General features: G+C 35.2%; 1 protein-coding gene across 1 annotated transcript in view; it reads right to left on the bottom strand.

Moving 5' to 3' along the window:
- LOC130235493 (potassium voltage-gated channel subfamily H member 7) overlaps nt 1-14,755 on the bottom strand; it is a 183,747-nt gene that overhangs the window by 44,118 nt on the left and 124,874 nt on the right. Inside the window, exon 12 of the mRNA XM_056466081.1 lies at nt 5,472-5,724. Within this exon, the coding sequence (XP_056322056.1) occupies nt 5,472-5,724 (253 nt within the window). The remainder of the gene's footprint in view (nt 1-5,471; nt 5,725-14,755) is intronic.

The raw sequence follows: 14,755 nt of genomic DNA, 5'->3' as shown, positions 1-14,755 counted from the left end.
ACTATAGGAATAGTATGCTATTTTCATCCCAGTCATTAGTCGTAGGTTTACACGTGAAAGGGAGCTCCTGCTGTTGTGTCATTTTGAATCAGTAATGAAGTAAATGGAGGGAATTATGAGCATTTCCTCCTGGTGTCAGAGAGCCTGTGTGTGTGTGTGTGTGTGTGTGTGTGTGTGTGTGTGTGTGTGTGTGTGTGTGTGTGTGTGTGTGTGTGTTTGTGTATATCTGACAGGTGTTTTTGCTATAAATGCACAGTGTTTTCATCAAATGAATATTCGGGCGGCTCATAATAGGGTCAAAAACAAAGCACAGTGCAGACAGCCATAAGGGAAACGTTCTTAAAGCTCACAGTATTTATGCTGCAACGCTGTCGAACTGGAGCTGAACTCTTGGTTTAATGATGTTCTCTGGATGCATTAAAGAGAGAAAGAGCTTCTTTGTGTCTGGGATATAGAGAGCTGCGAGATCCCTCATGAACGGCTGGGTTTAATGTCACCTGCAGCTCAGTCACGTCTCTCTTATTTAAAGCAGGATCACTCTGAGGGCCTGACATTTACACAGGAAGAGATCCAGCTGAGAGGCCGCCGATTTTACAGATAAACCACTACTTCAGTGGACTCCTGCGTAGCAGATTTGACCATTTGTGACAAGGAAACCCGTCAGAAGTGTCAAGTTTTTGGAAATTAAGGTGAACAGCTGAAGTCAGAATTATTAGCTTCCCTGTATAATGGAAAGCATTTGGCATTAAAGGTTTTTATTGTTTGTTTATGTGGCACAGTGGGTAGCACAATCGCCTTACAGCAAGAAGGTCGCTGGTTCGAGCCCCAGCTGGGTCAGTTGGCATTTCTGTGTGGAGTTTGCATGTTCTCTCCGTGTTCACGTGGGTTTCCCCTACAGTCCAAAGACATGCAACAGGTGAATTGCATAAGCTAAATTGTCCGTAGTGTATGTGAGTGTGTGCAAGAATGTGTGGGTGTCTCCCAGTGTTGGGTTGCGGCTGGAAGGGCATCCACTGCGTAAAACATATGCTGGATAAGTCGGCGCTTCTTTCCGCTGTGGCGACCCCTGATTAATAAAGGGACTAAACCAAAGTCAAAACAATCTCTAGTAATCTATTGTAAAATATTATTGTTCCCCTCTAAAGTAATAAAGTATTAATTTCTTCATGAAAAAAAACTATCACAAGGCCTGTGAATGTGTTTAATAGGATATTTCAAATACCGCTTTAATACAAATATTGTATTAAATATAAGTGATATTAAACAGAGCAAAGAAATTGTTTTCACAGTATTATGAATTATATATTTCTTCTGGATAAAGTCTTATTTCTTTTAGTTTGACTGGAAAATAAAAATGTTAAACTTCTGAGGTCAGTAATATTCAAATACAAGAAAATAAAGAAATGCATACAAATAATACATATACATTTGAAGTCAGAATATTTAGTCCCCCAGTTAATTTTTTTTCCCCAATTTTTGTTCAACGGAGAGATTTCTTCAACACATTTCTAATCATAACAGTTTTAATAACTCATTTCTAATAACAGATTTATTTTATCTTTGCCATGATGACAATAAATAATATTTGACTAAATATTCTAGATACTTCTATACAGCTTAAAGATACATTTAAAGGCTTAACTAGGTTAATTAGGTTAACTAGGCAGGTTAGGGTAATTAGGCAAGTTATTGTATAATGATGGTTTGTTCTGTAGATTATCTGAAAAAAATTAGCTTAAGGGGGCTAATAATTTTGACTTTAAAATGTTTTTTAAAATAAATTAAAAACTGCTTTTATTCTAGCCAAAATAAAACAAAAAAGACTTTCTCCAGAAGAAAAAATATTATCAGACATACTGTGAAAATTTCCTTGCTCTGTTAAACATCATTTGGGAAATATTGAAATAGGGAAAAAATTCAAAGGAGTGCTAATAATGCTGACTTCAACTGTACATTAATTCAGATGGTTTGCAATAGTAGTCACAATTTTACAATCACAAGAAGCCTTTGAGTTCTGTAGCTGATCGTGACAAAACACTTTTGCCTGTTCAAAATAAAAAGAAAAAGGAAGCAATGAGGATTTGTTAATGCTCTTGTTGTAATGTATTGTACCCTTTTTGAACTGTGACCCCAAAACCGAGGTACGTACCAAACCTTAAACTTCAGAATAAATTTAAGAAGTGATTCAAAGATGATTCCTTGGATTTACAAATTTTTTTATAAGGTAAGTGGTTGTAAACATTTCATTGAAGCTGAATTAATACAAACAAATGAAAATTAACATTACTAAATGTAGTTTGTTTCTTTGTTTTAATTCAGCCCATATAAATTGTTTGTACTGTAACAATTTTGCTGAATTTTTATTTATTTATTTATTTATTTATTTTTTCAGTGTACTTTCACACTTATGATCAATTTAATGCATATTTGACTTTCTTTCAAACTATAATGTTGATTTTGTCAGGAAATGCAAATGTGCTTCATTCATTCATTTTCCTTTGGCTTAGTCCCTTTATTTATCAAGGCTCACCACAGCGGAACGAACCACCAACTTATCCAGCATATGCTTTATGCAGCAGATGCCCTTACGCCCATACGCTCGAACAGTTGGTTTGCAATAGTATTTCTGATTAGTTTTGTCCTCCGACTGACTCTCTGGGCTCTATTTTAACTTACATGGTGGACTTTGTAAGTGGAAACGAAGTGGAAACTGAACACTTCACTAGCAAGAAAACCGTTAAACAGACCATCTCCAGCATGAGGATAAAGAATGAGCCTCCTCCATTCAGCCTCTTTACTTTCTCTTTATTTTTACTATTACTCTTTACTTTACTCCTTTACTTTCGTGGGTAAGGAAATGTTTTTATTCTCCACTGAAAACATCCATTAGCCTACATATTAAATTTTGTTAATATTAATATTTAATATTTAACTATTTCTAAATTCAGTTCTAATTTCCAGTAAATGAATAAATGAACAACAATAACGAAGTGTGGTCAAAAAACCAAACACACGTCCTGTTCTTATGCCCCATAGGGTGATTAAGGGTTTGAACATGCATAGGTGCATAACTAACCTGCTATATGTACAGTATGTGGATCTAATGTCGTTGTAATGGTTACAGTGGTTAAGAAAATGCTCCTCAGTGTCCACCATTCTCTAAGATCTCTCTCTCTCTCTCTCTCTCTCTCTCTCTCTCTCACTCTCTTTCTCTCTCTCTCTCTCTCTCTCTCTCTCTCTCTCTCTCAAACACATATAGCGGCAGACACTTAATAGAAATGTCAGCAGCCTCTTCATATCAGACACCTTTTCTAGACACTGAAGCGATCACAACGTAAAACAGCACAGGGAATGTTTCTAGATTTTGCTCATCTGTTTGACATTTAACATTTTCTCAAACAACAATAATGCATATGTTTTTCCCCTCAGCTCTTGTGCTGATGAACAACAATGGCACATCCAGCTAGGAGATCCTGCATGAGCCTCTGACCGACGCAATGGTAAACATCAGACAGTCCCTTAGCAAACACACACACCACAGCCCATTGCATTAATGTCTTTCTCTGCAACATTCAACAAACATCAATCACGAGAGCAAAGAGCACAGAACTAATGAGACAGTGAGAGATGTTCTTTAGCAAGCTTTTAAAAATAGTCTACCTCTGATTAAAATAGACATTTTATGTGAGAAAAAAAAAAGTGATTCCATATATTTTCACAGAGGAGAGATTTAACTTAAGTTCCAAGAGGCCTATGATTTCTTCTAAAAGCTCCTTGTTTATATATTCTAAATTACATAAAACATAACTGTTAATAATACATAACATAACTGTTAATAATAATAATATTATATATATATATATATATATATATATATATATATATATATATATATATATATATATATATATATATATATATATATATATATATATATATACATATATATATATATATATATATATATATATATATATATATACTGTATATACTGTATATATATATGCACAGATATATATAAATATGCACATATATATATATACAACAGTTCTGTCTGGTTCTCGAATCTGATTGGCTGACAGGCGTGCAAAATTCTGCAATATCAGCACTTGTAAAGCATCTTCACCTTTCATATATATATATATATACATATATATACACGCACACACACAGTTGAAGTCAGAATTATTAGCCCCCTTTTAATTTTTTATTCTTTTATAAATATTTTCCAAATGATGTTTAACAGAGCAAGGAAATTTTCACAGTATGTCTGATAGTATTTTTTTCTTCTGGAGAAACTCGTATTTGTTTTATTTTGGCTAGAATAAAAGCAGTTTTATTTTTTATTTTTTAAACATTTTAAGGTCAAAATTATTAGCCCCTTTAAGCAATATTTTTTCAATATTCTACAGAGCAAACCATCGTTATACAATAACTTGCCTAATTACCCTAACCTGCCTAGTTAACCTAATTAACCTAGTTAAGCCTTTAAATGTCACTTTAAGTTGAATACTAGTATCTTGAAAAATATCTAGTCAAATATTATTTATGGTCATCAAGCCAAAGATAAAATAAATCCGTTATTAGAAATGTGTTGAAAAAAATTGGGCAAAAAAATGAACAGGGGGGCTAATAATTCAGGGGGGTTAATAATTCTGACTTTAACTGTATAATAGTGGTTTTCCCCTTATGCTGAATTCAGACTGCATGATTTTAGCCCCAATTTTGACTCGCCAACATGTTTTAAGAAATCACCGGAAAATCGGTTCTCGTGTACCATCAAAGACGTGATCTGAGAGAGTCGCAGACACCAGATATTTGGCATGCTAAATATCTGGAGCTTTCAGCAATTCAAATCATGCCGTATGAAATGTGTTTAAATTAAAAAATGACATCGGCGATCGCCTACGGACAATGAGAGAGCAGCATCCGCTAGTGTGGGTATCTGCAGGCTAAAAGTTAAAAGGGCTTCCTTTCAGTCTATTTGGACCCAAGAAATGAAGGAAAAACTAGTGTAAATTTGGCAGGAGCACCCATGTCTGTTTGACGTGTCATCTGAGTAATACCACAACCAGGTCGAAACAAAAAATAGTTGAGTAGAAATTGCTAATTCCCTTCAAAGGCCAGGTGAGCAAAATAAGTAGATTTTTCTACCCCATTAAAGGCTTCTTTCTCATTATGTAGTTAATAATAGAAGATACTACGTGACCTTGCAGTCTTTTCATGTGTGTTTGGTTGTGTGTTTGGTTGTGAGAGATGTGGTTTGCGGAGAGAGACGGTGATTCTTTCTATTGTAAAGTCATGCAGTGTGAACCCCCCTGTCGCCGATCCATCTTGCAGTGTAAACAAAGCAGCGACGAGCGTCGAAACGCTACCCCAGATACTCATGCAGTGTGTAAACATCTGTGATGTGACTACTTTGAAAATCATGATCTCGGCATAAGTGTTTCTGTTTAAACAGGCTCTCTTACCCAGAATGGCCACCACTATGTCGTCCTTGAGGATTTCGATGGATCCTCGAGACAGAAAGTAGAGCGCGGTGAGGACGTCCCCGCAGTGCACGAGTGTGTCTCCTGGAGGAGCGTGTGTGGTTTTAAAGCGGATGGCGAGAGCGCGCAGACAGCCTTGAGTCGCTCCTCTGAACGCCTTACAGCCCTGCAGGAGACTGTCGTTCAGGTGGAGACAGATATCAGCCTGCAGACACTCGGGAAAACCCTTTAAGACCTGCAGAGAGATGTCAGAATCAAGTGAAAAACAGTCCTGAACAAACACAAGGTATACAATGAGAAAAAAATAGATTCATTGAATTTTTATTGGAATTTTTGTCCCACTTCATATTAAGTGTCCTTAACTACTAAGTACTTGCATCAGAATATAAATACAATGTACTTAATGTGTTCATAATGTATGGAAGAACATTTCTGGTGTCAGAGTTCCCACACTGTAAAGCCTAATAAGATGACTGAACAAAATTAATTGAGTAAACTCGTTGCTTCAATTTAATTGAGTAATGGAGTCTCCCAAAACTTGCATGTTTGAGTTTATTTAACTTGCCAGTTTGGTAGATTATACTTAAATTGTTCAGTTCAGTGTGTGCGTCTGTGTACATATATACTATGAAAAAATGTTTTCACTGCTTTTTTTCTTTTTAGCAACCATGGTTGAGGTACCCTGATTCTTGATGTCTGTGTGTCTTAGGCCCAATCAGAACTTCCCCTTATCTCTACCCCTTCTTTTGCGCGTGCACGGTAAAGGGTAGAGGTTTGCCAGTTCTCTTTAGCTTGAAGGCGTAGGGCTAAGGGGAAGGAGTGAATAGCCCTTGGAACGAAGATTATTCAGGCCACACTCGAAACCAAGGAGTAAGAAAATTTCCCAGAATACACTTGAAAAAGCGGCAGCATTGCTGAACCCAGATGTAAGGAGATTTTTTGTCATTATTACGAATTTTTACAATAAACAAACAGATGTTTTAATATATTCATAACCGCGTTCATGTTTTACTGTCATGCTTTAAAAAAAACGCAAAAAAGGCTAAATTTCGCGATCTATAATCCCTAATAATAACTCCTGCACAGCAGTCCCACAACATTCTGACACTTGATGACACTCGAATACCCTGTCAGAAAACACTAGTGGCTGGGAATGAGCTTTTCACAGTGTCTGCTATAATGTTAATGTTGTTTTTGTGTGTTTACATAGATATTTTCTTTATTCTCCATTTCCACCTGGGGATACTCTTCCCGAGGCCCCCAGACTATGCAGAGTCACTGATTCGATCCAAGACCAACGACGAGATGATCCCAAGGTTTCCATATCCTGGACCTGGCCGAATCCTGAGCAGCTACTGTGATGGTCATGGAAGAGTGGAGAACATGAGACTGTTTCCTATGACTCTCCAGAGACAGACGAGTCTTCGCTGAGGCCAGCTTCCAGCCTCCGCCACTGAGACTGCAGCTTTGCACAAGACGTTTGGCCAGCGGAGAAATTAAAATGGTCGTGCCCAACTGAGTCTGGTTTCTCTCAAGGTTTTTTTTCTTCACTTCCGCCTTTAGTGAAGTTTTTTTTCCCTCTCCGCTGTCGCCACTGGCTTGCATGGTTCAGGATCTGTAGAGCTGCGCATCGATGGATTTGCTCTTCAGTATTTGGACTCTCAGTAGTGATTATTAAACCACACTGAACTGAGCTCAACTGAACTGAACTTAAACACTACAAACTGAACTACACAGTTCCTATTTACTGTGACCTTTTATGTGAAGCTGCTTTGACACAATCTACATTGTATAAGCGCTATACAAATAAAGGTGAATTGAATTGAATTGAATTGAATGTATATGGCCACTGTGTAAATGCGCAGCATAGTTACCATCTTATTGCCATATTATATCATTATGATAACATAATTTATGCCTTCAGTGCTTTCCTGAAGATAAATACCAAAAAATAGCACAACTGTAATCACTACAGCAGTCGCGATCATCTGATCTCACATGAAGCAAGAGATCGCGATGACATATGATAACGTGTGCAGGTGATGTAGTGCTGTCCCAATTCTTAGGGTCAATTTTCAAGCCCTTCCCCTTAACCCTCGGTTGTAAGGGCCAAGGGGAAGGGGTACAAAAATAGAATTGGGATTGGGCCTTAATGTGCTGCTGGAGCTCTCAAGGTTTTGTGCATGTAATTCTAATTCTTATTTTTCCTTCCTCATTGTTTATTGACCCTCCATGTAAAGCTGCGGTATTGTCTTAAAAACAGCATTCATTTAATTTTGCAATTCTATTTTATGACCTAACTTTAATATATATATATATATATATATATATATATATATATATATATATATATATATATATATATATATATATATATATATATATATATATATATATATATGTTATTTATTATTATATCTGTAACTATTAAGTACATACGGTGTAGTTTATCATTGTCTTTCTTGCTTTAACTGATGAGTTTCAGAAACACAGTTATAACAGCCAGAGAAACATTAAGATAAAAGAGCAAAGGATCAAGAGCCCAACTGAAGCAGCCTCAAACATTTTCAATAAAAATATAAACCTCTGTTAGTTATCAAATATTCTTGCAGTCGCAGATATGACAGAAAATGAACTAACCAGTGAAGCTGCTAATGCTGTTATTTAATGGAGTTGTTTAATCCTCTGTTTTAATTCAGTTGGTTTGGTGACAGGGAGTATTTGTAGTTTTATTTCTTGTTCTGTCCTTCAGTGATTGGGCTTGTTAACAGCAGGTGTTCATCAATTCACTCATTTGAGGTCAATCACTCTGTCTAGTGGACTAAACTAATTTAGGGACTAGTGAATGAGGGTGTATGGTGAGATTTCAGACACTCTGATTACTTTCTCGAAAACAAAGGTTAGATCTAGTACAGTTTTTTCCATATATTGTACACTTTAAAAAGTGATTAGTTACTCAAGAGAGTAAACCAATTGCTTTAAAAGTAACAAGTTTACTTTACAAAAAACAAAATGTCTGTAAACTGATTGCCACTTTCTAAAAAAAATAAAAGTAAACTAATCACTTTTTTCCAATACACCTTTATTATATTAGTTTTTTTCCCAGCTTTTCTGTATCTAGCAAAATGACATGCTCTTCCAGACTCCAGTGTGTCTTCTAAATTCAATGCAGGCTGTAAATGTAGATTTAGACTTATTGAAGCTCCAAATATATAATAATACAACTAGAAATACTAGAAATACAAAAAATTCAATAAGAAATACACTTATTTTGAAGTTCAGTGTCACATATTGACCTTTGTAAGAAGTGTTTAAATTAATATTTCAGAACAGTCTTGACATGTATGGTGACTTAAAGAGCCCTTATTATGGGTTTCTGAGAATGACCTTCTATGTAGTGTGTAACACAGCTCTAAGTGAAGTGAAATATCCAGCTAAGGCTTAAATCTGAAAGTGGACAGTGTTTAAAACTATTGATTCATTTGAAAAAGAGTCGACTCCTAGTACTTCAAATGAATCGTCCTGATAACGAGTCTTTAGCCATTTTGGCGTGATGTTGATATAAAACTTAAGCAACACCCAGTTGTTGCGCACGCAAACCTGGGAAGATTGAAACCTGCGGCCCCGCCCACAAACAGTAGCAAAGAAAAAGAGGCTAGACACACACTGTGCATACGCTGGTTGAATCAACGTTGTGCTCAACTGGATATTACTGGACGTGCGAGGGGAAAGTTAGTGCTATTTTCTCTACCCAAAGATGAAATTTTGAACTGTGGTTGAGGTTTATTTTTGCAAAAATACCTCAGCATTATAGCCCAGCCTTGGTTTGAAATTACGGGAGTTTTCCAGGATAAATAGCAAATGGGTGGGTGGCTAGAGATGGGTCTGAAATACGGGAGACTCCCGGGAAAAACAGAAGTGTTGGTAGGTTTGCTCACACATATGCAATAACTTCAATACTCTCGCGCTGAACACCGTCGACCAATCGCAACAGGCTGTCAACAGTCCAATCAGCGCAGATTAGCTTAGTTTAAAGAAGGGGTTGGGGAACAAATGAATAGAGTGGAGGAACTATGACTTGTACGCTAATCGGCTGCTAGCATAAAACTGGTTCCCTTGATAAAATCTCTATAGGATTTTCCCACAGGCTTTTCGAAGATTGCAAATAATAAGCTCTGTGTTCAAACACTGTTCATTACACTTACACATTTTGTCCAGCCGGATAATCCTCTCACGATAATACAACTTTGAGCACTTTTGGATCTTAATTGCAAACACAATAGCTAAAAAGCTAACATTAGTCAATAAACGGACTACAGTGCCCTCGGTGCGCTCGCCTGTGACATCAGCACCACCCTGCTGCAGACAACTTTTCAAGCTTTTCAAGGACCTACGTGTCTTTTGGATCGTTTTTACCCGGGAAGTACATCTGGTTGTTGTAAATGTTTTAAAACTGTATGTATAAATGTGCCTATATAGTATTATGATAAGGCATATTTAAATAAGTGTATCGACGGCTTTCCACACAGCCTGCTTACCTTAGCAGATGACAGAAATGAGGCGCGAGGAGCAAGTCTTATCAAATGCCTGCAAGTTCCATGACAAATCGAGAACAATATTCAATATTCTTTTTATGTCACGAAGTACAGCGAAAAGCAGCCCATACAGTCACATATGAAATACATTTTATGTAGGAGTGTAAATATTGCAGTTATGACAGAGTTAAACGCAACCCAGGCTCATTCTGAAAACGTAGTACCGAGAACGTTTCTGGAGACCGCAAAATACGTCCCGGGAGGTACATATTTTTGCAGTTTTTGGTTTTCGCGAATCCGCGAGAGGCCGCTGTGTGCGCCTTTTTGGCTTCTCAGACGCCTCCCGAGAGTGCCGTTCGCGCCTGCGCTGTTCTCGCATGAACCCACCAGAGGCCGCTGTCGAACGAACGTCTGTCTGTCCAACTGGCTGAATGATTGACTGGGCGACCAGCCAATTGGACCCACTCTCCTCCTTCCCCGAACCCAACCAATTTTACCGATTGGCCCGCCCTACACCCAACCAACGATTTACAAAAGCCGTCCGAAAAAAGAAAAGCCCTCGTCTGATTTATTATTTATTTCCCCACGTTTTCGGATTTTACCACATTCTCACCCTGTTATGAACTTCTTCTCTTTATTTCTTGGATTCTGTTTTAGTCTTACCTGATTTCTGGAACCGCTCTTACCCGGACTCGAACTTGGTCGTCGTCGTCATGGTCAGCTCCTCTCTGCGTCTCGAGTCCGCCGACGTACAGGATGAGCTAATTGGACAAACTGGTTGCGGCGTGAAAGCCCTCCACACGAAGGTAAGCAGTCAGCCGGCGAGGGCTAAAAGGAACGCCCCATACCGCCCCGCAGCGTTCGCTTAAAAAATGAAATGCAGCCATTTGTACCTCCGGCTACATAATTCGCGGTCTCCAGAAACGTCCTCGGGACTACGTTTTCAGAATGAGCCTGGGTTGGTTAAACGTGTTCAGATGAAGAAAAAAACGTCAAAAAATCACTTGATCATGTTAAAATGGCAGTTAATATGTATGTATTTTTACAGATTTATTCACACTTTTGCATTACTGAGAGCAGGAAAGAGACAGGCTGCACTGGTAAGCTGTATCTTCACAATATCTTTTAATTAAAATAAAGGATCAACTAATTTATCAGCCTTTACAAGTGAATGAATTATCACACACAATATAAATTCCCAATTAGAAAAATACTACAAACTATAAAATACCATTCATGAAAATACCTAAATAACAGACAAATCCAAATGCCCAACACAAGCAATCTGCGCTCTAGACCTGTTCAGCTCGACGATGTATAATGTCTCCGACACCGCCTGTAGTCCTATTTAGCAACTTGATAGCAACCGTCTTTTTAAAGAAGCGTAACCGATTTTAAAAATCAGGAGTGTGATGTAGCTGATGTGTTTTATGTCGTAGAATAAAACGTGAAAGTATCTTGAGGTTGTGTTAGCTACGAACCTTATTCAAGCAATTTAACTGAAATCCCTTTGAAACTGCTAAAATGCTAACTCGCTTCCGGGGTTTTGCATACACATTAACGTCACAGTAGGGGTGGGCGATATGACCTAAAATTAATATCACGGTATTTTTCATCTTTTGAACGGTGACGGTATAATATCATGGTATTACTTTCAATAGCAAAATAATATACATCTCAAGGAAGAACGGACAAAAGAAAGTCTCACTTTTATCACTCTTTAAAGTTTTGGTTTGGGCCATTGTAAATGCTCAGTCTCGTTATGAGCTGATCTTCATTTCTCTGTGTTGGTGGAATAAAGCAGGCGAGTCAGCCGCACCAATTTATGAGCAGACAGAGCAGGATTCTCGCGATGACCACCAGCGCAATTCCGCTCTTTGTTAAGAGCTGTAGTTTCAGTGTAAACTTAGTAAAGGTGAGTTTCTTTGGCGATGATGTGTACAGTGTTAGATTTTATATTTAGCGGACATTTGCGCTGAACACGGGGTAAATGCAACGCATCGAGATTCGTGCACCTTCTCCGAAAACACTCGATTGATCTCAGCTGGCGGATCAACATTTACCTCATGTTATGATCGCTGTCATCTGCGCCATTATTATTATTATAACTTTAGGTGAGGTTTGCAAACCTGTGCACTTTTCACTCTTCAGCCATTTGCATTTCCTGCAGTAACAAAGCTCCCTGTTATCTGACAGCGGGAAGCGTTGAGTGACTGACTGCTAATATGAACCAAAACAGCGGCAGGGTAGAGCGATTCAGCAAGTTTTTAGAGAAAATCAAATCAGATTGCACTACAACCTTTATATTCAGTCGCACAAATGCTCCCAAATATATTATGAGGGCGCATAGATTAAATTTCGGGCGCTCATGCGACCAAAATGGTTGCAATTTCGAGCCCTGTAGTATAAGGACAGGTATTCAGACCACAACTGAATGTTTGAAGAAAATTGAATGCCTTATTATTTAGAATTATTATTATGTAATAAGCTATTGTTAATGTAAATGCAGCCGTTCAAGGCGCATAAATGATTTATTATGGTGTTGACGGTATTAGAAAATCCATGTCGTGGCGCAATGTCACACCGGTGATGACTATGACACCGGTGTACCGCCCACCCCTACGTCACAGTTCCTCCACTCTTTTGCTGAACGATTCATATGGGAGTCGCTAGGATAATTAGGTAAAAATAAATGCATGTTAAAAGACAATGAAAGTGTTTTTTGACCTTGCATGCATATTACACTATTGTTGGAGACCCTTACAACCAAAATATGACCATATTTCATTTATAATAGGGGCTCTTTAAAAGTGTCAATTCACTGTGTTTTGAAAGCAAGTCCTGGTGTTAAGAGTGTGTTTTACACTGATGATGACATTATTGTACTTCATGATGTTTCTGTCAATACATTCATACCATTAAAGTGTAAAAGAAGGGGTCTTTAACCTAGACAGACTAATGATCCAGGTGCCAGTTATACTGTGCTCGTATTAGTGCTGCAATCTTCAATTAAAGAGATGAAATAATGAGGGTTCAATGATGGCAGCAGAACAGATTCAGTCTCTTAGCAACACACGCAGGTTTGCTTTAACAAGAGCAACTTTTAATCTCAGAGTCTCACCTAAATCAGAAAGGATATCATAGATCCTCATCTAACTTATGCTAATTCATTCAAGCACCAAATATGCTAGACGTGGGTGATTACTTCAGTATTTAAAATATAGACAATGGATCTGCTGGTGAATGATGTGATGATTTTGATGCACTTTTCATTTGGTCATTATTTGTTGATCTCGAAATTCATTAATTTAATATAATATAATATAATATAATATAATATAATATAATATAATATAATATAATATAATATAATATAATATAAAATAATATAATATAAAATATAATATAATATAATATAATATAATATAATATAATGTAATATAAAATAATATAATATAATATAAAATATAATATAATATAATATAATATAATATAAAATAATATAATATAAAATATAATATAATATAATATAATATAATATAATATAATATAAAATAATATAATATAATATAATATAATATAATATAATATAATATAAAATATAATATAATATAATATAAAATAAAATAATATAATATAATATAATATAATATAATATAATATAATATAAAATATAATATAATATAATATAATATAATATAATATAATATAATATAATATAATATAATATAAAATATAATATAATATAATATAATATAATATAAAATAATATAAAATAAAATAATATAATATAATATAATATAATATAATATACAATAATATAATATATAATATAATATAAAATAACATAATATAATATAATATAATATAAAATAACATAATATAATATAATATAAAATAATATAATATAATATAATATAATATAATATAATATAATATAATATAATATAATATAATATAATAAGGTGGAACGGTGGCTCAGTGGTTAACACTGTGGCCTCACAGCAAGAAGGTCGCTGGTTCGAGTCCCGGCTTGGCCAGTTGGCGTTTATGTGTGGAGTTTGCTTGTTCTCCCCATGCTGGCGTAGGTTTCCTCTGGGTGCTCCGGTTTCCCCCACACTCCAAACACATTCCGCTGTGGCAACCCCTGATGAATAAGGGGACTAAGCCGAATAATATAATATAATATAATATAATATAATATAATATAATATAATATAATATAATATAATATAATATAATATAATATAATATAATGTAATATAATACATTATAGTATAATATAATGTAATGTAATGTAATATAACATAATATAACATAATATAATATAATTTAATTTAATATAATAAAATATAATGTAATGTAATGTAATATAACATAATATAACATAATGTAATATAATATAATGTAATGTAATGTAATATAATGTAATATAATATAATATAATGTAATATAATGTAATGTAACGTAATATAATATAACGTTATGTTATGTAATATAATGTAATATAATATAATATAAAATAATATAATATAATATAATATAATATAATATAATATAACGTAACGTAATGTAAAATAATATAATGTAATATAATATAATATAATATAATATAATATAACGTAACGTAATGTAATGTAATGTAAAATAATATAATGTAATATAATATAATATAATATAATATAATATAATATAACGTAACGTAATGTAATGTAATGTAAAATAATATAA

This window comes from Danio aesculapii, chromosome 9, assembly GCF_903798145.1.
Source record: "Danio aesculapii chromosome 9, fDanAes4.1, whole genome shotgun sequence".
NCBI lineage: Eukaryota > Metazoa > Chordata > Actinopteri > Cypriniformes > Danionidae > Danio > Danio aesculapii.
Note: the sequence above shows the minus strand (reverse complement) of the source record. Positions and strands in the feature narration are given on the sequence as shown.